This window comes from Schistocerca americana, chromosome X (assembly GCF_021461395.2).
Source record: "Schistocerca americana isolate TAMUIC-IGC-003095 chromosome X, iqSchAmer2.1, whole genome shotgun sequence".
NCBI classification, from domain to species: domain Eukaryota; kingdom Metazoa; phylum Arthropoda; class Insecta; order Orthoptera; family Acrididae; genus Schistocerca; species Schistocerca americana.
The window spans coordinates 466,113,296-466,138,792 of record NC_060130.1 but is presented as its reverse complement, the minus strand read 5'-3'; the positions used below and the strand labels follow the sequence as shown (position 1 = coordinate 466,138,792).

General features: G+C 42.7%; 1 protein-coding gene across 3 annotated transcripts in view; it reads right to left on the bottom strand.

Moving 5' to 3' along the window:
• The window catches only part of LOC124554816 (syntaxin-binding protein 5), a 981,379-nt gene that overhangs the window by 208,468 nt on the left and 747,414 nt on the right, over positions 1 to 25,497 (bottom strand). For all 3 annotated transcript variants that reach the window (XM_047128475.1, XM_047128476.1, XM_047128477.1), the window contains exon 11: positions 11,479 to 11,601. In XM_047128475.1, coding sequence (XP_046984431.1) covers positions 11,479 to 11,601 — 123 coding nt within the window. The remainder of the gene's footprint in view (positions 1 to 11,478; positions 11,602 to 25,497) is intronic.

The window sequence follows — 25,497 nt, the reverse complement described above, 5'->3', positions numbered from 1 at the left end:
TCTCTCATGCATATTCTGCAGACAGGTTTTCTGTGTCATATACACACAAATCACTAACCTTATGACCACACCCAGAAATCCGTTGCAAAGGAGCACTCACCTCATCATCTAATATTATCCTGGACTAGAGTAACTGAACAATATCCTTTGCCATGGGTTGAACTATTTATCATTGTCATCAGAATCGAGAAACATCCTTTCCACAATCCTTTCCACCCAGTCCATTCAATATCCCAGCCCATACTTACACCACACTTACTCCCAAACCCTTGCAACATGGGTCACACTCTGGTGCAAGACCTGTCCAATACATCCTGCTCCAGTCCCATGACATGCCTACCCTATAATATCGCAGGCAGTGCTGCATGTCAAAGCAGTTGTGTCACATACTAGTTTCATTATAATTTTTGCACAGCTTATGTGGACATGACCATCTAGCAGCTGTCCACTTGGGTGAATGAGCACTGCTAAACTGTGGTCACACACACACACACACACACACACACACACACACACACACACACACACACACACACACACAGAACATGTGAGCTTGCTTTGGTCTGGCTGCAGAGGAGGAAGGGGGGGGGGGGGGGGGGGGTGTTGTGCACTGAGGACAATTACCTGATGATCGGGTTGGGAGGGGGAGATAGCACAGAGGAAAAAGGAGACTATGGAGAAGAGGGTGTGGGTGCAATGTGAGTGAAGTTTGGGTGATGGGGCAGAAGTGCAGGTAGATGTGAGTTAGAGGATAATGGAAGATTACAAGATCGAAGGAATTTCACTCATGCTATAACATAGCCATGTGGGCTTAAACTACTTGTTCTTATGCCACTGCCAATGCTGATATTTTTTACCATTTCTGATCTATTTTCATTATTCATATATATTTAATAGTTAATTTTTTTGTTTAATTTCTCATTCAAGCATCATTTCATTAAATTTCATTATTCACTGTATAATTTACTGACCACTGACAATAGTATATTTAGTCCTTATGGAAATATTTTATTTAAAACAATATTCATTATTCACTATACTTGCAAACCATATGGTTGTCAAAATTCAATGGTGTTAAAAACTATTCGTTTCTAGATTGAAATAGTTTATGCCAAAGCCCTCATTCTCCACTTTCCAACAAATTTTTGACTTTACAAAAAACTGAATGTTCATAAGTTATTCATATTTAACATGTTCATCTTCCAGAAAGATCCGATTTTAAAAAGAATTTCTTACTAAAATCCACTGCCATAGTTCTGTAGCGTCAACTTTTTTATTTCCAACATATATACTCTTAGTGTAATTACCTTTCAGCTTTTTAATTATTCAAATTAGAAAATTTCACTGTATCAAAACTTCTTAGCAAACTCTGGGAATGCCTGTGAACATTAACTCTTCATTCTCATTAAGCAGTAACTATTATTTAGTCATTTTCTAATTATACAGTGTTTAGTTAAACTTACCTCACTGCCTATCATATCCTTTTACTTTCCAACTTTCCTGTCTCTGATGTTAGTATCTAAGAGGGAATAGTTTAGCATTTTACTAATTTGTAGTTTCTGTACTAAACGTGTCCACAAAAAAGCATTGCAGATAAAATCTTAGTCAGTTTGCAGTTTGTATTCAAACAATACAGTTACTAAGTTATTAGTCAGTGGTGGGCAACAATTCAGTTGGTTCAACATTCCATGGGTGTACTGCCTGTCCACAGCATCCAATAGGCACAATATTTTAGTGATCAGACATTAAACCATCATCATGTGCATTGACTAACTGAGCTCCTAAGGGCACGCAGCTGACTTACATCCCCAACCACCGCAAGCTGTTTCCTCTGTGGTCTGCACCTGAGGGTGAGCGTCGGCAGCTGTGGACACACTTGTGTCTGTGGCAGTATTGAGGTAGTTGCTCTGTCCACCCAGGGTGCCAGATCATTGTGTTTGCTGGCTTTCCTAATTAAACCCAGTGTTGGTTCCCACACGTAGCTGAGAACCAGTACTGGATCTAACTAGACGTCTCCATGACTACTGACTGACTGACTGACTGACTGACACACACACACACACACACACACACACACACACACACACACACACACACACTAGGGTACAGTTTGCAGTGGAAGAGAATATAAGTCAGTCGCGCACATTCAGGAGCTCAGTTCATCAATGCACCTGATGATGGTGACATATCTGATGAGTGAAATATTGTGCGTGTTGGACATTGTGGATTGACAGTAAACATGTGGACTGTTTTATCAACAAATATGCAAGGAGAAACTGAAGGATCACAAGCATTTCATGTTTTTTATTGTCAGCCCATGCCCAGTAACTGAAATGCTGTGTGTCAGATTGGTAAAGTTTATACCGAGTTCCAACATCTATAGGCCTAGTTACTTTGTAGATAATTGTCACTTGTGAATTTTTTTAAAACTCTTCACGTTTGTGTCGCTCACTGACCTGTGCTAATATACAAATGCTCCATTAGTTTAAAATGCTTATCATCTGCATCTATCAGTTCTGGGGACAGTGCTGCAGATTTTGAGGTTCGTTGAAATCCCATGGATAACATAGCTGGTATTCTCTGCCTTCCTTACCAGTTGCTGAAATGATTCAAGTATGACCTTGGAGTTGAGATGATAGGCATTGTTTGTTTAAATTGTTGAATGAGGACTCCAGACACGTACACATAGTGCAGAAGGTGATATTTCCCATTCCTTGCTCCCATTTCCCTAAGTGGTACCACTGTTTGCAGTTTGTTCAAAAAGCTTATGATTAACTACTATTCTACACTTGTTTCCACTTTATATGGGACACTGCAGGCATTCCAACAGGTGAAGTGTGTCACACTGGCTCAATGTCAGTTTCAGTAGGAGACAGCACCTCATACCTATTGGTCAGGAGAATGAATAAAGTACCTTTAGTTCTCCTTGGTCCCTGCCTCCCCTGTACAGAGCCTGTAGGTCACTGACATGCCACTCACAGTCAGGTCAAAAAGTGGTGACAGGTCCTGTATTTCCTGGAGAGGAGAAATTGTCCATGGGAGAGGATAGTACTTAAATTATCTTTGGTATTTCTGGTATGCGTCTCTTGGTAGCCTGCACAGACCCATTTGCAGCAGTATCCCATCACTTGACAGCAGCTGGGGTGATTTTCAGCTGCTTACTAACAGTAACTAACTAACTCATGTCCAAGAACAGCATTCACAGTGCAGATCCAGTGTGGCTGGTGCCATGTTTTACTAGATAGTAAACAAGCAATTGTAAATTAAGCTAGCCAATTTCCTTTCTTAATTCTCTTATACTGCAAGGATTATAAGTTCCCTGTAAAAACTCAAGGAAGTAACACCCAAGAAAATGACTGTTTTATAACAAGAGAATAGCCTAGGATAAAATTTATTGATCCTGTTAAGATACTTTCAGGCATTGTTGTGCAGCTGCTGACTCTTCTGCATAGACGCAACTAGGAGATAACACATGGCCAGACACCATATTTTAGTGACACAGGACACATAATAATTGACATGCTCAACCCCAGCATGCACCAGCAATCATCAACTGAGTGTTTACTACTTTCACATCCTTTTTAAAGCCTGTGTAACAATCAATAGACAGTATTATTTCTATGTATACAAATGTTGAATATTGCTTTTTACAGTAAAGGACAATAAGACTTATTCACAGGGTAGGTCACAGAGAATCATGTTGTCCAGCAATTGTTCAGCACTAATACTTAACAACTCTACACACATTTAAATTAAATACAATTTTATGGTTCAACAAAATAAAGTTATCCAGAGCACTGATGCACACAATCACAACATCAGGACAAAATGTAACTAGGAAGGATACAAATAGAGCTATCAGTTGCAATTCCATAAGTTTTTTTATGCTTGCGTATCCAGATTTCAGCTATAAATAGCCATGTTCAGTGCATCTGAGTGAGTTATGATCAAACAAATTCCCAGCAGTGGGGAGATTGTTGTATTATAGCTTACCCAAATGTACTGAATATGGCTATTTATAGCTGAACTCTGTATATGCAAGTGTAATAAAAAACTAATGGGATTACAACTGACAGCTGTATTCCTATCCTTCCTTATAACAACATACAGTCACTGTGCACAATGGTTCCATATGGAGTCAAAGTTGGTAAAATCTAATTACTTCTGGCAAAGAACAAAACTAAAAAATGACCAAGCAAATGGCATACATCAATGGTTTGATTTGGTTTAAAAAGCTATCAGACTCTATAAGAGCATGTAAGCAGAATGATTTGAATACAGATTTGCTGATAACTATGGCATTGAGTGCCTGTAAGCTCCTTTCTTCTTGAATACAAATTTAAAATCTTTTCCGACAGAGAAATGTTTGTATTAATTCAATGAACGTTAAGACACTGCTTGTGACATTAACCAAGTTTAAATTTATAAATGGATAAAACAGAAAAAAGATATAAAAACTGTTTTATGTAATGTATATGGCAAGTTAATTATTGTAGAACCATTCTTTCCAACATTTGTGAAAGTTATCATTTTGATGGCTCTGTGCAAAAAATTATAAATAAATAAGAAATGTAAGTAAATAAATGACCAAAGGAATAAATATTAATACACTAGCCATGCCTTACACTGGCCACAAAAAATGATGTTAGACATTATTCCACTGTTAATGTCATACTAGCTGTAACTATTCAGTATTCAAAATTGCACCCCTCACATGACTTCCATCCCATTTTACGTTATAGTGACAAGGAAGCCAAGCTGTAAATGCAAAAAAATCTGGACAACAAAGGCAGCATGTGAAAGCTCTAACATACAGCATTCCTACTCTTTTCGAGTACAAGGGCCACAACCACAAATGACAAAACTGAGCAGAGTTGTTACATGACAGGCAGTTAAAGACTCTGCTCTCTTCCATCTATTTACATCACACAGGCATCCAAAGAATGTTTCTCTCTTCTGCACAGAGGTCTTAGTCTGGACATAGTCTTCTTGCAGGTCTCTGAGATGGAAACCTATCATGGTGGAAATGGAATACCCTGAAAAATGTGTGTGCCCCATTTGCATGACTATTACAGTCTCACAGGTGTGTGTGTGGGGGGGGGGGGGGGGGCTTATCATGCTAGAAAAGGAAACTCACTCTGAACATCATATAGCCAAAACATACTCTCCCTTATGGGAGACTGAAAAAATTACTATATAACAGGTGTCTCCTCAACTACACTTTGTTCGTAGGGAGAGGTGGTGGCTTGCAAAATCCTAAGTTTTCAATATTAAGAATCTTAGCTCTGATTGTAGATCACCACTGAAATTTTAAAATCTACAAAGAGTTCTTATAATAGCTCCCTTGATTTGTCTAGAGGCCAGATCACTTCTCAGGACACTCACATGACATACTACCCAAATTAAGGCAGTTCTGGACATCAGAAGATTAAGAAGTATGACACCAGGAAATTCTGCCAGTAGCACTGATGAAGTCGGTGTAAAGAGTATTTCTTTACTGAGTCGATACACACTGCAAAGCTTTTGTGCACCAACATAATTTTAAACAGCTCTGTCATTAAATCTGGACCTGCCTGTGTAGAAAAGATTGTCAGCTGCACATCAAATACACATATCAAAAAAAGGTTCCCAGAACTCGTGAAGATAGACGTTGACTGTGGATACTGTATCACTGACACAGTCCCTTTGACTGCTCAGATATGTCACTAAACCTGCCCAAGGATGTAAACAACCATGCATGAGCAGTGCCTATTAGATGGAGGGGATCTGACAGCCGATCAGTTCCAGTTATTCCACCAGGAAGGAGGTACACGGCTCATGTTGTCTGTACTTCGACCATGCCTAGATGGTCAATACCGCGGTTCGATCGCATCTGATCGTTACTTTATGCAAAGAAGGGCTCTCAACAAGGGAAGTGTCCAGGTATCTCAGAGTGAACCAAAGTGACATCCTTCGGACATGGAGGAGATACAGAGAGACAGGAGCTGTCAAAGACATGCCTCGCTCAGGCCCCCCAAGGGCTACTACTGCAGCGGATGACCGCTACCTACGGATTATGGCTCAGAGAAACCCTGACAGCAATGTCACCATGTTGACTAATGCTTTTCGTGCAGCCACAGGACGTCATGTTATGACTCAAACTCTGTGCAATAGCCTGTATGATGCGCAACTTCACTCCCGACGTCCATGGCGAGGTCCATCTTTGCAACCACGACAGCATGCAGTGTGGTACAGATGGGCCAAACAACATGCCGAATGGACCGCTCAGGACTGGCATCATGTTCTCTTCACCAATGAGTATTGCACATGCCTTCAACTGGACAATCGTCCGAGACATGTTTGGAGGGAACCCGGTCAGGCTGAACGCCTTAGACACAGTGTCCAGCAAGGCAGTGGTTCCCTGCTATTTAGGGGTGGCATTATGTGGGGCTGACATACACTGCTGGTGGTCATGGAAGGCGCTGTAACGGCTGTATGATATGTGAATGCCATCCTCCAACTGATAGTGCAACCATATTGGTGAGGCATTCGTCTACAGGGACAACAATTCGCCTCCCCATCATACACATCTTGTGAATGACTTTCTTCAGGATAACATCACCACTTAACTAAAATGGCCAGCACATTTTCCAGACATGAACCCTATTGAACATGCCTGGGATAGAACTGGTGGATAGTATGCCATGATGAATACAGGCATGCAACAATGCAAGAGGACATGTTACTGGGTATTAGAGGTATCAGTGTGAGCAGCAATCTGGACCAACATCTCTGAAGGTCTTGCTGTATGGTGGTACAACATGAAGTGTGTTGTTTTCATTAGCTATAAAAAGGGTGGAAATGATGTTTATGTTGATCTCTATTCCAATTTTCTGTGCAGCTTCCAGAACTCTAAGAACCGAGGTGATGCAAAACTTTTTTTGATGTGTGTAAGTATTTGAGAATGTCAGGTTACCTCCATTGAGAATGTGAGTACACTCAATGACCATTTTATGACTTTCGAATCATAGAGCACATCAATCAGTCTCCCTTTTCTTGCATGTTTTATTTGGCAAATCTAGATTTCAGCTAGTGCCTAGCCATTATCAGTGCACTAATTCATAGCATCAATGCATGTCCTAGTACGTCAGTCCCCTGCTGTCTGGGCTTCTGTCACAGTTCTTTCATGCCTACTGAGTAGTCTTGAAAAAAACTGTGACAGAAGCCCGAACAACAGGGCACTGACATTCTAGAACATGCACTGAAGCTATGAAATAGGCACTAGCCAAAATCTAGATTTGCCAAATAAAACCTGCAAGAAAAGGATGACTGACTGCTGTGCTCTGTCATTTGAAAGTACTTGAGAATGGTGTGACTGTCGAGAAGCATCAAGCCATTCTGCACCTGACATTTCTCATTTTTAAGAAGCAAATCCTATTAATCATTGATTAAAGTCATGTTTAGTCAGATCAACTTACTTCTTTATTTGAGTTACGAGTTTAACAACAGTGACTGTAAAGGTCAAGCCATCTTTTAATCTTATTCTCAATACTGTAATTGAGTTTGTGTGCATGTAATGATAGATTTTTTGCCTGAGTGAGCACAAGTCTTGGAAAGCCTGCTGTTAGATAGAGCAAAGGACACAAACCAAAATGCCCCACTGGCTTATTCTCTAAACAACAGCATTGGCCTGAGAAGAACTTTAACTAGTTGGATGCAGCAGCTATGCTGCTGGCCACATCGTTTTTGTCCAGGCATCTGTATGGCAGCCATAGTAAATATTTCCCACATGCTTCATAAAACAGGACACAATATGAGAGTCCAGCAGAACGCTAAGAACAGTGATCCCTGAAGAGTCACCCCAGGAAATAAATGGGTGGGTCGCCTGTCAAAGTGCTTCCTACAGAGAACAATGTACCTCATCCAGCGAGTTCTCAAAATGCAGGTAGAACAGGGATCCATTTGAACAGATCACTATTTGCTACCTCTTCTAAAGCAACCAAACAATCCAGACTTTTTCCCCCACCACTTAGTGAAAACCCATCATGACAAACAGATGCTCAGACCTGGTATTACGGACGTTTTTTTCCTACCCACTGGCAAGAAAAAAGCATGTTCAGTGTTCTTAAAAACACCTACAGTGGGAGGCCAAGAGCCATTTTCTGAATTATTGTATATGAAAAGACCATAGATTGGTGGAATAAAGAAATGAGATGATGACATAGGCTCACGAGTCTGAAATTCTTGGAGCAGTGCAAAAAACCAGCCAATTGGAGAATGATTTTTACAAAAGTTTGTAGGGGGAAGAACAGAATCATAATGATTACTCTATTGGCTAGAGCCATACTCCACTGACAAGAGCTGGATGACCTTTTTCTCACTGGTGGGTGGTTTTTAGACATGGACTCGGTGCAGAACAGACTGAGAGACTCTTATCTTTTTTGTGGTGGATAACACTTTTTGATTTGACTTCATGTTGGAAATTTAACATTGACACTTCTTGACAGATAGATGATCATAATGACGATGATGATGATGATGATACTTTCACTTAGACTTCTTGCTGCTTGTGAGACAGTCTGAATTGGGGGACAAGTTACGGTAGCTTCCATCTGTCCCATCTGCAGTCTACTCGTCAACACACAACATTTATGGTGAGTCTATCTAGCAGCATTAGTTGATTAGGATGGACTGGAGTTAGGGGTTTTCCAGTATTTCAGTAAATTTATGTAAGCTCCATAACCAGATGGATGGGAGAAGTTGTATGTTTAATTTCACTTCTCTTTCTGGTATGATGACACAATCACTAATGTTCACCCATGGCTAAACTGCGCTGAATTAATGTGTTCAGAAGTTGATTGCTACCAACCCCATTCTTTGTCAGGTAACTTTGGCAGACTTATCAGGGTTTTCTATAATTTACTCTCATGTTTGGATCACATGCTCTTTGTGATGTGCTCATGAAATTTCTTATTAACATGTGCAAAACCAAATATTTTGTAATAAAAATTAGATTCACTTGGGCTAAGTTTCTGATTTCATTGTTACTGAATTTTTTTTCGCTTTCATACAGTTTGTTAACACTGAATTGTGGAAGTGTCAATAACCAAGACTCAGAACTAGAGCCACCCTTTTTATTAACAATATTAATTAGAGTGCATTATGTAACATTTTTATTGATTATCTCGTATCTTTGGGGAGAGATCTGCCCCACAGTATCACAACTGATGCAGATCATTATACCATTCCAGAAGAAAGGTTCAGCTCAGTTGTCATTTCACAATGTACGTACTCTAGCAGAGAATAATTTCATAAAATTGCCAGCTGCAACTCAACCGGCCCATCAGCTCCAGGGTGGTTCACATGAAGAATGTGATCTTCATCACAAAACAGTTGCATATGATGGATGAAGTTGCTTAGTGCAGTATTAAGCTTGTAGTGGTGGGACTTCAGCTAGGATGATACTGGTAGGGTGCATGGAAAATTTATTAGCCTCATACCACTGTAGTGAATGGTATCCAGCAGTCAAAACACTGTTAGTAGCATGGTGTGCACATTACGGGATTGAGTTTGTGTAATGTATACAAAAGAAGCTGTGTGCCATGTGACACCAATAACATCATTCATCTTATCTGCCTATCTATCTGGTGCACTTTGGAGTACATGTTACACCCACACACACACACACCCACACACACACACACATACACAGAGGGAGAGAGGGAGGGAGAGGGAGAAAGACAGGGGGAGATGGAGAGAGGGAGGGAGAGGGAGAAAGACAGGGGGAGATGGAGAGAGGGAGGGAGAGGGAGAAAGACAGGGGGAGATGGAGAGAGGGAGGGAGAGGGAGAAAGACAGGGGGAGATGGAGAGAGGGAGGGAGAGGGAGAAAGACAGGGGGAGATGGAGAGAGGGGGGGGAGAGGGAGAAAGACAGGGGGAGATGGAGAGAGGGAGGGAGAGGGAGAAAGACAGGGGGAGATGGAGAGAGGGAGGGAGAGGGAGAAAGACAGGGGGAGATGGAGAGAGGGAGGGAGAGGGAGAAAGACAGGGGGAGATGGAGAGAGGGAGGGAGAGGGAGAAAGACAGGGGGAGATGGAGAGAGGGAGGGAGAGGGAGAAAGACAGGGGGAGATGGAGAGAGGGAGGGAGAGGGAGAAAGACAGGGGGAGATGGAGAGAGGGAGGGAGAGGGAGAAAGACAGGGGGAGATGGAGAGAGGGAGGGAGAGGGAGAAAGACAGGGGGAGATGGAGAGAGGGAGAGGGAGATGGAGAGAGGGGGGGAGATGAAGAAAGAGGGGGGGAGATGGGGAAAGAGGGGGAGAGAGAGAGATGGGGGAGGGGGAGAGAGAGAGATGGGGGAGGGGGAGAGAGAGAGATGGGGGAGGGGGAGAGAGAGAGATGGGGGAGGGAGGGAGAGAGAGAGATGGGGAGAGAGGGGGGAGGGGGGGAGAGAGGGAGGAGGGGGGAGAGAGGGAGGAGGGGGAGAGAGATGGGGGAGGGGGAGAGAGATGGGGGAGGGGGAGAGAGAGGGGGGAGGGGGAGAGAGATGGGGGAAGGGGAGAGAGATGGGGGAGGGGGAGAGAGATGGGGGAGGGGGAGAGAGAGGGGGAGGGGGAGAGGGAGGGGGAGGGGGAGAGGGAGGGGGAGGGGGAGAGAGGGAGGGGGAGGGGGAGAGAGGGAGGGGGAGGGGGAGAGAGGGAGGAGGAGGGGGAGAGAGGGAGGAGGAGGGGGAGAGAGGGAGGAGGGAGGGAGAGAGAGGGAGGAGGGAGAGAGAGGGAGGAGGGAGAGAGAGGGAGGAGGGAGAGAGAGGGGAGTGGGTGAGGGGAGGGGGAGAGAGGGGGAGGGAGAGAGAGGGGAGGGGGGGTGAGGGGAGGGGGAGAGAGGCGAGGGGGTGAGGGGAGGGGGAGAGAGGGGGAGGGAGAGAGGGGGAGGGAGAGAGAGAGGGGAGGGGGGAGAGGGGGGAGGGGGAGAGAGGGGGGATGGGGAGAGAGGGGGGATGGGGAGAGAGGGGGGATGGGGAGAGAGGGGGGATGGGGAGAGAGGGGGGATGGGGAGAGAGGGGGGAGGGAGAGAGAGGGGGAGGGAGAGAGAGGGGGAGGGAGAGAGAGGGGGAGGGAGAGAGAGGGGGAGGGAGAGAGAGGGGGAGGGAGAGAGAGGGGGAGGGAGAGAGAGGGGGAGGGAGAGAGAGGGGGAGGGAGAGAGAGGGGGAGGGAGAGAGAGGGGGAGGGAGAGAGAGGGGGAGGGAGAGAGGGGGGAGGGAGAGAGGGGGGAGGGAGAGAGAGGGGAGGGAGAGAGAGGGAAGGGAGAGAGAGGGGGAGGGAGAGAGAGGGTAGGGAGGGAGGGAGGGAGGGAGGGAGGGAGGGAGAATGACTAGAAGGTCAGACAGGAGGGATGGGGTAGAGAAGGAGAGAGGACAGAAGCTAGTAACATAGAATTTTTATTAACACTTGGGAAACTGGGGGACAAGAACATTAAAATTTAAAATTGGTCTACCATTACCTTCTTATTGTCACTGTCTGTGGATTCGTGTTTTGAAGTCAGACTTGGTCGCGGAGGGTATTCATACTCTGGAGAGCAATCTTCTTCTTCTGCAGCATCATACACAATTGGTATTTCAAGTGCCTACATAGAAAAAACAAAACCAGTAAGACAGAATTAACAATGTGTCATCTAAAGCAAGCACCAATAGGTCACAATGCAATCATTTAATTGCATATGTACACATCACTCTTGCTAAATATTATCTTGAATATGTTTGATATATATTATCTTGAACATGGGTGATTTTAGTTACCCTCTTATATACTGGTAAATTGTTTCAGGCTTAAAATGTTGCAATACAAGCATGACATGACAATTTCTATCTAACTTCATGTTCAAAATTTAACTAAGCATGCTATTAGCTTTTTCACATTCATAACATGTACTGTATGATGCCAATTGAAGACCAGACAGAAAAATTTCACCATGAAACAAAATTTGTTTATTTAAAATTAATAAATAAATTCTTCCAGTTCTGTGGTTACACTACTGAGAAATACAGATTATCAGGAATATCAGAAGAATTTATTTAAACTTATTTTGCAAATATGCCAAAAATGTTTAGAGAAATTGTAATTCAATCTTTAATTATAAATAGACAGTTTTATATGGACAGTACTTTGGAGTTTTACTATTTGTATTATTTATGACATTTTACACTATAACCAACATAATTGTCTTTAGATTCAGCAACTGTACTGATACGTAAGATAATTCTCATTTATAGTTCCATCTCAGTTGCACATTTTTAATTATATTCCATGTTTCAATCCCTCTGGATCCTCTACATACCTAAAAGAAAGTAAAACTAAAAATGTAACATCTAATACTTAACAATAAGTAAAAAAGAAAAGAATTGTACATAAATGTAGAATTTGCATAAGTTGTTGTGTCAGCAACCTGTCTTGTCAACTGAGAAACACATATCAGAGTACTGTGTTTTAGAATGCAGTTAATGTTTTAAATAGGTATATGTTGGAGGTATGGAGAGGGAGAAGGGAAGGGAAAATGGAGTGAGGCTGATTGAGAGATGGGAAAGGAAGCAGGAAGCGGGTGGTGTGTATGTAATGAGCTTAACAAGAGGGGTCATGCTAAAATTATAGAATGTATACTTATGTAAAAATTAACTCCCTCCTCCTCCCCGACCTCCAACATACACCTACTTAAAACACTGACCGCAGTTCCAAAACACTGCACTCTGATATGTGCTTGTGAGTAGAGAAGATGGGTTACCAATGCAAAAACCTAGGTAAAGTCTACATTTATGTATGATTCTTTTCTTTTCCACTTATTGTATAATATTAGATGGTATATATTTAGTTTTACTTTGTTTTAGCTCTGAAGATAATCCAGAGGGACTGAAACATGTAATCTAATTAAAAATATGCAACTGAGACTGAACAATAAATTAAAATTATTTTATATATAAAAATTTAATTCCATTTTTTAAAACTCTGAATCCATGTCCTCAATATTCCACTTTTAACAAGTACATAAATTATGATAAAATATTTATTAATGAAAACTTGAACAGTGAAGAACCTACAGTGTCAGATTTGTCTAGTTTACCACTTTTAGGCTTACAAAGTCATCAGCTGCGTGTTCCTATCATCATCTTGTGTGTTCATCACTACTGGTGAGTGTACTAGCCTTTAGCACTTATTTTTAAATCTTTCAGCTTTGGATGTATGCCTTTCTTTCCTTGTAATGGAATATGAGTGGTGTAGAAAGTGGGCAATGGGCAGCACACAGTTTGATATTACAAGATACTGAAATGACCAGCAGATATTTCAATTTTAATGAGAAATTTGTGGATCTTAACAATGATGGAGGATAGGAGGAGGAGGAGGAGGAGGAGGAGGAGGAGGAAACACTCACAAGTGATGTACTTTTGCTTTCACAAGCTGAAGGATAATTAGATTTCAAATGCTCAATCAGATTTAAATGATCCATTATTGAACTGTCGATCTTATGCCACAATTTCCAGAGTTTGTCCAGGCTATGAAAATGACAAGTTGAATCACCTACTAATATCTGCACCATCAGAAAAATGCTGTTACTAAGTGGTGCAGTTGTTCAGACTAAGTTCCATAGCCACTCAAAAATAGCTGAATGTCCATGAGTTACTCTGACCTGACCTTCCTGGAAAGTTCTGTTGCCCCTACACACACACACAGCCTTATAAATGAGTTGCTGCTGTTTATCGAAGTTGGGTACCTAAGGCAACCTTTATCCATAAGTGATGTTTATATTCATCACTGTCAAATAGCTTTCTCTTGCAATTTTAAGTACCTTTTTGCTATTGACTAGAGTTTCACAGTTTGACTGAGCAACCACTCTGTTGGCTAGAACATGCCTTAATAAAGGTGAGTTAAATGTGTGTACAGTGTTGACAATCACCGAGAGGAATAATTGTTGTAGGAACTTGTTGAAGTAACTTCATCAGGCTGAAGCTGCAATCTGACATAGCCTACAACTTCTTATGAAGTCTGGAAGAAGTCCTAGCAAAAGATAAAATTATGGCTGCAATTTGGTAAAATCAAAAATTCGAGGGGCTGTGTTCCATTACTAATACTTACTCTCACAGCACATTCCTTTCCATTTGCAACCTTCAGCACAATGGTCACTGAATCCTTTAACATAATCTTCTTAAGCTGGTGATGATAAGCATTTGATATCAGTGAAAATGGTAACTGAGAATTGACTAGAATCTACAGAAGTCATTTGCCAATAGCAACAACACGGTGATTTTTCACTTCTTGGCAACTGCCATTCGTGGAGTATTTTCATCTATGACAGCCTCACCCACATATATGGTCCCCTCTTTTAGTTTTCCCGAGTTTGGATGGTGCTTGAGCAAGTGGAACCTTTGTGTGGCAGATTATGGCATGTCGATGAACAACTTTGACCAGGGTAAAGCAACGGCTTCTGTCCTGGAAGTTGGCTGTCATTATCAGCAATTGTCCAGTGAGCATGAAACTGCCCTGTTGTTTGACAACTTGCAAAATATTAGTTATTGAACACCCTCCTTTCTTTATAGTAACATATGAAATGTCAAAAGGGACCACATTGGATACATATTGGTATGTTAGCATCTATTTTCCAGAGGCCCATTTTTCTTCATGCCAGTCAAATTAGAAAGGGAAGAAGGTGGAAGAAGGTGTAGCTGTGTCATTCAGAACCTTGGATCTCATCTGATGGTTGTTGCATAAGTCCAGAATTTCTTTTTCTTACTCCAGCCATCAAAGTTGGTCAGCCTTGTTGAGATGACTTTTGATGTATTATTTTTTGGTGCATTGTCTCATTGAGCTCAGGCTCGTTGATGAAGTCATGTGTTATTGTGAAATCCATCAAAAGATCACTGATAGATGTTATCTGCCACACTCTTCAGTAGGTGTGAAACTTTGTCAGCTTTGGTCATACTTGAATCCATACTCTCAAGGAGGGCCAAAACACTTTGTATGTAATAATGTATTGTTTTTGATAATGATATAGTGGTGTGGGTCAATGATAGCAATATCTTTAGCATCCACACAAAAATGTGGAGATGAGTGGTGATAAAATAGAATTCACAGAATTACAAAACTTTAAATACTATTAAAAGTAACAAAAATTAAGAAAAAATGTTTGCGCTCACACATGTGCACATGCATGTACATGCACACATGCAAGTGTAAGTGAATGCACTTACATGCATGCATGTACGCAGTCACAAATTCTGTAATGTTTCAGCTCTAAAACAGACTAAGAAAGGAAAAAGTGGTGAAAGAATTTAAATAATACAGCAGATGGCTGACCACTGGAATAAATGGGATGAGCCATCCACTCTGCAAAACAGTAAAATCTCCAGCTCAGAAGCTTAAGTTGGAGTCCAGAGGCTTCACAAAACTTATAAACCTTTACCACAGTCATCTCGTCCTCAGCTAAAATAGAGGGCAAATCCTCATTGAAATTTGCTTAAATCCTCTTAAGTACAATATAAAATGCACTCAGTTAAAATGTGGTGCATAGTAATTTGCATCTCACAGGCATCAGAGACTGGGAGGATCCTCCAAACTGAGTAAAAAGTTAATTGCTTTAGGCGACAGTGCCCAATTCAGAGGTGGGTCAGGGCTGTTTCATCCTGCCAGTGTGACCAGCATGAGGAGCAACCTGACCAGATCGCTGGCTTCCTCAACTGTAGCTTGTTGTCATCACTGTCAGCCACTACTCCTCTCACAATTCCAAAGATCCTTGACCCTCCAGCAAAATGACAGCATGCAGAGGAATGGATCATTGTATAATGACATATTCTTTGTAAGCCTCTTGGCATCTTTGTCTGCTTGTGTATTTCCCCAAATTTCAACATGCCCTGGTATTCAGCTAAATGACACCTGCTTCCTCTACCACTGTATGATGTACAGTTGGTCATGTATGACCTGGTCCACTTTCTGTGCTGGGTACAGATGCTGCAACAATTGTAATGAATTGGAGCAGATGAGGAACTGTTTGCCCTGAAGATGTCTCATCCACTCCAGTGCCTTCAGGATGGCATGGAACTCTGTGAAAAATACAGTACATTCTCAGGGAAAGCAAAACCTGAAAACATGGTAGGGGAATACTACTGAACAGTGAAGGGACTCCCCTTGCTTGGACCCATCAGAGTACACAACTGTAAAATTGTGTTACCTATCCGAAACATTAAAAAACAGAGACTGCAATATAAAATATGGAGTGAAATCTTTCTTTAAATTAGGAAATTCTAAGATAATTCTCAGTTTCTGTAGGATCCACAGTTGATATCTGCTCCAATCTTGGTGCAAAACGTTAAAACCAGCTGAACTCATCTGTAAATGGCAATCCTTTGCACAAATCTCATATAACACCATCACTCAGTGCCATGAAGGAAAGAGCCTTTCCATTGGTGACCAAATAACAGTATGGTATACAGGTGTGTACAGTAAGGACAGTGTTTCATAGGCCACTTGCACTATAAGGAGTAGTCGCCTGATGTGAAGCAGCAGTTTACTAGCTGCAAGTGCAAACGCTTAGTATGGGGATGATTATCAAGGACCCAGTTTCCACCTGAATCCCTTCATGGTGCACAGGGTCCAACATTCTTAAATAAGACAGTAATGCCCACACATACACCAGGCACCCCTAATCAAACGAGGATCATACAAAGATGCTGTAAAACTGCATTGGACATACTTGGCCTGCTCCCCATGAATTATGAGTAAGACATTTTAAAAAATTGAGTGTTTGGCATTACCGTCTTTTCATATCCCTAAGGTGTGGCAACCATGTAAGTTAATAGTCAAATATGAGGCCCAGATACCTCACAGGGTATTTAAAATTAAGAACAGTGTCCTTCATCCTCAACTCAAGAAAGTTTAAAACAGGATGTGAACAGTTAAAAAGAAGGCACATAGAATTCTCCATTGAGAATTTAAAACCACCTTCTCCAATCACTCATCTAACCATTGAAGACTTAGTTGCAACTGGCTAATAGTTGTTGCAAGGTTAAAGGAGTAATCAAAGATAGAAAAGTCATCAACTAACAAAGAACACTGGCCAGGCCACTGTTAACAGTTATGGTAAAGATAGTCTCACTTGAAATGCAACCTTGAGGGACACCATTCTCCTGATCAAAGTGATAAGGGAGTGCACCACCAAATCAATGTCTAAAATAGTGTGGTGAAGGAAGGGCCACATAAAGATGGGAAGATGTCCTTGAAACCTCAATTCGTACAGATAACTGTGGATAATATGCCTCCATGTAGTAAAGCACTTCACCTTGATGTCAGAAAATATACCGTGAGGTGACGCCAGTGAAGGCAAGCCTGTTGTATAGCCACTACCAGAAAGGTCAGGTTATCAAGGTGGAGAGATACCTTTTGAACCCACACTGAAAGTGACTAAAGTTGCCTGGATTCTAAGATCCAGACAAAGCAGAAGTAGCCCATCTGCTCCAAGAAATCTCTCATACAGCTTGTGCTGGCACACACTGGAACCAGCACAGCCTGTGGCATAGAGGTTACAAGAAGATAATCGACAGAGGCCAAAAAACATACTCGCTGGAAATGCACTGCCAACGTCCTCTCAATCAACTGTATTTAGGATCACTGCTGCAGACTGAAGGGCCAGTTTAGCCAGTTAGTTTGGCCAATTAGTTCGAGCCTGTTACACCAGTTAGTTTGAGTCTGTACGCCATGGAGTTCCAGTATGTCACCGCAACGGAGCTGCTGACTTAGCCTCTAGCACACAGAGAGGCAGCATATAGCAACCTTGTAGTGAACATAGCAGACTTCTGCTTCAACGGCATTGAGGTTATGTGGATTATACAGAAGACAGCTTGTACCACGGCACATGGAAACTTAAGTAACTCTTTGTTTATGAATAAAGAACCTAGTTATTAACTGCATGCAGTTTGTGTTACAGAACGAGGATACCAGCCACCAACCAACATCCTCTTCTTGCTTCCCAAGGTACAGCTCTACAGAGACAACGAGATGACATAAAAGTGGCAAACGAGAATACAACAGTGGCGATGAGAACATTTCAGTAATGAAGAATTTGCTTGCTTCTCTTGTGTTTAAGACTGCAGGGATTTCTAATTGCAAATTTGTTGATGTGTTCTTGCATGTATTCCAGGAACTAATCAAATTTCCCTTTTCAGAGGCTTTGCTTGCTTGTTTCGTGCCTTAGCCACAGACAACCAACATAATGGATCTAACACAAGCTTTCCATTTTCAGAACCAACTAATTTCTGCCTTGCTGATGATGGTACAACAACTTCTGGCTGCACAGGAAATGGTGGCCACACAACAGACTGACCAACACATCCAGCAAAGTGCCACAGCCAGACATCCCTGTGTTCCAGCAATTTAACGACATGGAAGAGGAATGGAACGAATACCTGACACAGTTCCTAGCTCACTGTGCAGTTCATCACATTCAAGGTACTGTGAAGCTATAATACTTTCTTTTGATTGTGGGATCCCCAGTGTTCAGGTTAAAACAAAAACTATTCCCAACTGTGTCTACCAATAAACTCAGTTAGACAAAGCAATTACTGCATTAACCTAATACTATGACCAGCAGGTTCAAATAGGTGCAGCCAGATATCTGCTCTTTCATTTGCAGAAAAAGCCAGAGCAGACATACTGTCAGTGGTCTACAGAATTAACAGGCATGACTAGGAAGTGTAAATTTAAGTGTACTTGTGGCAACTTTTACAGTGACCTCATGAATCGAGATGCTAAACAGTCAATGTCCCCAACATTAGAATAAAGAAACAGATCCTAAAGTATTCTGATCCTTCACTCCCTCAAGTGTTGAAAATCTTAGAGAATATGATGCGGGTGACATAGCAACTGATAAGTTTGATCAGGCCTCGATTTGTTGGGTCGAGTTTCCCCTGCTTGCGACTGCCCCAATCAGCCTCAACAGTGAATGCATACACAGCCACATAAACATGTAAACAAGCTGGTAAACTTCGTGAAGTCTTGCCCTAGATGTTCTGCTTGCCATAAAAGACAAGACTGCCAGTCATGTACTGCAAAGTGTTACATGTGTGGAAAAAAAGGCCATGTCCAAGTAGTTTGTTTGTAATGGCACAAAAATGACAATTTTGCCTGCTCCCAGAAAAAAAGAGGCTCATGCATATGCAGTGAACATCGCATTTTCCAAACCTACAACAGGTTACAACAAACGTAAGATTACAGTTGTGCCTCCTTCTCGCTCTAGTGCTGTGCAACAATGGTCTAATAAACTTTTTGTCTCATTACGAATTGCTGGCCATTATGTGAACTTTCAGTTAGACACAGGTGCATCAGTCACTTTGCTTAATCACGCCACATATGAACAGTTGAGATCCCCACAGCTTTCTAAATCTAGCAAACACCTCACTGCTTACAATGGACAGGAAAATCCTGCACTTTGACAGTGTAGTTTGCCTGCCCCATGAAAATTTCACACCAGGACAGTGAATTTTGCTGTGTTGAAGTCAAGAAACAGTGAGAACATTTTTTGTGTAGATCCCTTTGATTTGTCTGGCCTTGCTATTCACGACAATGTACTGTCAGTCTCTACACTTCCACCAAAAGACAGTGTCACTAGCTTGCTTAAAGAATATCCTGAACTATTTTCCAAAGCAATGGGAGAAGCTAATAATTTTGCAGTACATATTGCACTGAAAGACAATGCACATCCTAAGCTTTTTTCAGCCCTGCCCCATTCCAATTGCTTTAAGAGATGTAGTAGCCTATGAATTGAAAGGATTGCAAGATAATGCTGTAACTGCTCCCATTCAAGCTAGTCAATGCGCAAGTCCACTAGTATTGTTGCCTAAGCCTTCTGGTCACATTCGCATTTGTGTTGCCTTCAATTCTAGTCAACCCACAGACAGCAGTTGACACTTATCCGTTACCTCACTCTGAAGAAATCATGGACAGCCTTGGTGCAGGATGTTACTTCCCTAAGACAGATTTGCGTGCTGCCTATTTGCAAATTCCATTGGATGAAGAATTACAGAAAGTGTTTGTTGTCAATACATACTTAGGACAGTTCAAATACTTGTGATTGCCCTTTGGAAGTGCTTCCACACCCACCATTTTTCAACATTACTTGGAACAGCTGACTGCAAAAGTGCCTTGCTCAAACTACCTTGACAAATTGTCATCTCAGGTTGTACACCAGAGGAACACATTGCCAATTTGCATGCTTTTTTTCGACTTGTCAGAAGCAGGGCTCAAGTGTTGTCTCGAAAAATGTGACTTTTTTTCAAACTGAACTACAGTACATAGGTCATGTGGTAAACAGTCAAGGTGTGCACCCCCTCCAATCTCACTTGTTTGCAATGTGTGACCTGCCTGTTCCTCACAATGTGTCTGAACTGCAGTCAGTACTAGGCTAGATGCCATACTACATTTGGTTCATACCGAATGCCACTCTGATCGCAGCTCTATTGCATCACTTGTGTCACAAAAATGTGCCTTTTGTGTGGTCTAAAGATTGTCAAGACATGTTTCAGAAACTCAAAAATGCTTTGCTTAGTGACAGATGTTTAGTGCATTTTGACCCTGCCAAGCCAATAGTTTTGCAAGTGATGGTTCTTCCTACGGAATCGGCGCTGTGCATTCACGCAGAATTGGTGCACAAGACAGACCTATTGCTTTTACCTCAAAGTTGCTTACTCAAACACAGCGCAATTACTCTCAAACAGAAAAAGAAGCTCTTGCTATTGTGTATGTTGTGACTAAATTCCATCACTATTTGCATTGTCACAAGTTCTATTTAGTGTTAGATCACAAACCTTTGCAGATCTTGTTTCACCCATCAAAGCCGGTTCCTACATGCACTGCTCAAAAACTATAGTGGTGGTCTTTGTTGCTTTCACAGTATCAGTATGAAATTGTGTACAGTCCTACGGCAAAGCATGGCAATGCAGACGAGACGCCCTATCTCACCTTCTGATTGACCCAGACACTGATTTTGAAGCATCTGTTCCATCTTGTTGCCAAATTGATGCGCGGACTCTGAATTGCTGGAATCTTTTCCCTTGCACTACAGAAAAATAGCATAGGCCACAGAAGCAGACCCAGACCTCAAGATTTTGTTGCATTACATTTGCACGTCTTGGCCTTGTTCATTGAACAGTATCCAGAACTCAGCTGTGCACCAATATTTTGCACATACTTGGCAGGGCATGGACGCCCACATTGAACAGATGACATCTCAGTGTCGCGTATGTGCAGAAAACCAATCCACTCTGTCACAAACATTTGCAACTTGGCCTAAGACTCAATTGTCATGGCAAAGGGTGCACATAGACCTTGCAGGACAATTTTGGAACATTCATTGGCTCATAGTGGTAGACTCTTTTAGCAAGTTTCCATTTGCGGTGCCTACAACTTGTACCACATCATGTAGCACCATTCAAGTATTGTCCTCAATATTTTGCATAGAGGGTTTGCCAGAAGAAATTGTGTCAGACAATGGACCACAATTCACTTCTCGTGAATTTGAACAGTTTTGTAACGCCATTCATCATCCAACAAGTCCTCCATTTCATCCACAGCCCAATGGAGAAGCAGAATGCTTTGTACATACTTTCAAGCAACAGATAGCCAAGCTTCACACCACCCACACATGGAAACAGGCACTGAAACTCTTTCTCACCTGTTATTGCTCCCACCCATGAGGCGCACCATCACCGGTGGAACTTCTGCATAGCCACTGCCATCGGATGTTGCTACACTTGCTACACCCACCGTAGTATCCAGCACCACCAACAGGCTGCAAGTATTGCTTTGCACCACACGATCTTGTTCTTTGCAGGGTTTATGACAACCATGGACGCTGGGAAAGAGGTGTGATCCAGGAACGCATTGGCTCATATACATACTTAATTCCAGGTCCCGATGGTTTGCAGCACCGTCATGAGAACCAAATTCGCGCATGTCATTTGCCCAATGATTCTGCTGCTTTTCTTCCCCCAGATTCACAGCTCCAAGAGACCACATGGCCTTTGCAGTCACCCACGTGTGCCCCCAGGCACCCTAGGAGGAGCGAATGGATGACGCACCCTTGCCCCTGCTGTCCCCACTTACCAACCCCATGGAACTGGACCCACCACCGCCATTGCCATTGCCGTCACCATCGCCATCATTGCCCCAGTACATCCCCTCAGGCCTGGATGTGTGACCTGGCAGCAGTTTTCCAGAGGATGTCTCTGTTGTCTCACAAGGCAGATGGTGAGGTACAGTCGGGAGTATGCCGTTCTCCACAGTAACGGCTCCCGGCCCATCGCCATGTCCAGCATCCTGCTTCCCTCCCCATTGTCATTCACAGCCCCACTACACGGCAATAGTGTGGCATTTCAGGGGGGAGGAATGTGCTGGCGCACATTTGCGCCAGGACAACATGTGGCATAGAGGTTACAAGACACCGATTGACAGAGGCCGAAAACAGACTCTCTCTTGGCCACCAGTATTTAGGATAGCCGCCATACTGGAGAATTTTTATTTTTTAGTGTGCGCTTCTCACAGTTGAGACAAGTAAAGTTATCACCCCTAATGAAAGACAAAACAAACATTTCTACTGAGAATAAAGAGTTACATTCCAAACTTTGAGTGAATTTGAAGAAATTGGAAGCTGCCCAATCTGAATTATGGAGATTACAAGACCATCTTCCCAACTTACATCTGCATCCTACTCACAAGCTAGTATGAGGGTTGGAACTTAAATAGTGGTAACTATTTATTCACAACTGATACAAAAGAGCTACATGTTTGTACCTGTTACTGTCCATCAAAGTAATCACCATCGTTGTGTAGAATCCATTGCCAGCAATGTGGAAGGCATAGTATACCGTTGGCAGAGCCTATTCTGTTGATGGTGCAAATGGAGCCATCTACTGCCTGCTGAATCTCTGGAACAGTTCTGAAGTGAATGCCACAAAGTGGTTCCTTCATGTTTGGAATCAAATCCAAGTCACAAAGACTTGTGTCCAGGGAGTATGGTACCATACTTCCCAGTCCCATCGACCAAACAGAGCAGCCACAGCTTGCGCTCGCTGTATGCGCCCGTGAAATGTCGTGCTAAATGACAGGGTGGAGAGGGGGGTGCACAGAAAGTGTCGCCGCTTCTTTTGCTCCGAAAGTCAAAAGTGCGTCAGAGCCCCAGTATGGTGAAAGAAGATTCGACAGGCAGTAGACGGTTCCATTTGCACCATCAACAGAGCAAGCAGGCTCTGCTAACATTATACTATGCCTTCCACATCACTGACAATGGGTTCTACACAATGCTGATGACTACTTTGAAGGGCAGTAACAGGTGCAAACATGTAACTCTTTTGTATCGGTTGTGAAAGAATAGTTTACACTATTTAACTTCCAACCCTCATACCATTACAACCTTCAACCACAGATGGTACTATAGAGTTGAACATTACTGCAACTCAGCATCATGACTGCTGCTCACGGCTCTATAACAAACAATGCCTGGGGGCATGGAGCCTATGCCTCCAACAACACAGCCTTTGCCACCACTGGAAGCTATTCAAATGCTACAGAGCTCTGCTCTAATGTTGGGCCAATGGGGCAGGGGGCCTTTGTGGCAATACAATTAATCAAACATTAAATAAAATTGCTGAAAGGATATGGTGTCTAATATCTTTTGTACTGTTGCGTTTTTCTTTCAACTTTTTGTCTTACTTTCTTGTGATTGATGTTTTAGTGAGCAATAATAAATTGCAACATTTCAACTGTAGCAGTTGTATATTATTGTTATTGTGGATAGTGTTCCCACCTACTCTTAGGGTTGTAACATGTCTCATGGTAGCATACTTTCCCTACATACACTCTATTTTTAACTTTGGCATTCTTTTCTGGGGATCAAAGACACAAAACACGGCCACAATTTTCAAAATTCAGAAAATAACCATAAGAATGCAACTGGAAGTAGTAACCAGGCTCATTGTAAAGGACAATTTAAATACTCAGTATGCTCATTGCATCATATGGGTCCATCTACCAATTTGTTGTACATATCAGGAAAAATATTAGTAAGTATTTCACTAATAGTTCCATAAATAATCATGGAAGAAGAACCAATTTGTGCTTGCATCAACCAAAAGAAATCAAACAAAAAACTCACAATAGCATTTTCTACCAGAGAATAAAATTGTATGACAGATTGCTCAATTAGATGAAAAATATTAAAAAAATATGTGTGCAGTAGCCACCAGAAAGATCGCGCGAAGCGCACATCGGCACGGCGCATCATGGACAGTAGTTGCCACAAGTAGAGTCCCGAACACCAGAGGGCACGCGAGAATTCAGCCGTGACCTCTGCCAGCGGAACAACAACAACAACAACAACCAACAACAACAACAACAACCAACAACAACAACAACAACAACAACAACTCGAGCAGCACGGGCCGTGCCCAGTGAGTTCACATCGGGCATGCCTAGCAGACAGTTTCCGGTCTACGCTATATGAAGTGCGACGGAAAACGTGAACCGTGTTACTACACAATTGGCGATGAGTAGGGTCGTTTTTTCGCATGTCGTCGTCCCGGTTTCGCAGCTTATCCACAGCATGGAGGATTTAGTGTGGGTTTTGGTTGAGCAGCAGACGGAGCTCATGGCAACCATGAAACAAGTGCTTCTGGCGTTGCTCTCCACACAGTCTGCTCCAGCACCGTTCCCTCCTCCCTTTCCCCGTATGATGAGACGGCGGAGGATTGGGACGCATACGAACATCGCCTTCGGTAGCATTTCCAGGCGTTTCATGTTGCTGATGCGGAGGTATGTCGTGTTCTTTTCTTGTCTTGGATCTCTCCCTTGCTGTACCCAGTTTTGCAGCAGCTAGCGCCATTGCAGGAACCCTCATCCTTGTCTTTCAGTGCATTGTGTTCATTGCTGTCTCCATATTATCACCGCCGGACACATGTTGTGGCACATAGGGTCGAGTTCTATCAATGCAAGAAACAGCCCCATCAGTCTTATCTGGCATGGGCCGCTACCCTGCACGGTCTTAGTCGCAAGTGTCATTTTATCACGGAGCAGTCGCGAGAGTCGTATGCCCACGTTATGGTGCGCGACGTCATTGTTCGTTCGGCCCCTGATAGGGAGGTCCAGCGAAGGGCCCTGCATTTAGAAGACCCTTCCCTTGAGGAAGTCCTGTCCATTGCTCAATCGTATGAAGTCTCTCACGCTGCAGGTCAACAGTTGAAAGCGTGGTGCAGCATTGCGGCGGATCAGGGTGGCGCGGCCGCATCCACCGTGTCCGGGTTGGACAACGTGCAAGTTGTACAATCCGGCCATTACAGCCGCCCCCACACGGTGCGTAAACAGAGTTCTGGCTGCCGGCCCCTGTTACCGTCCTGTGCGTCAAGCTATATACATCATGATCGGTCAGAGTGCCCCCAGCATTGGGCCGTTTGTCGCAGATGTAATAAAAAAGGACACATTGCTAAAGTTTGCCGCT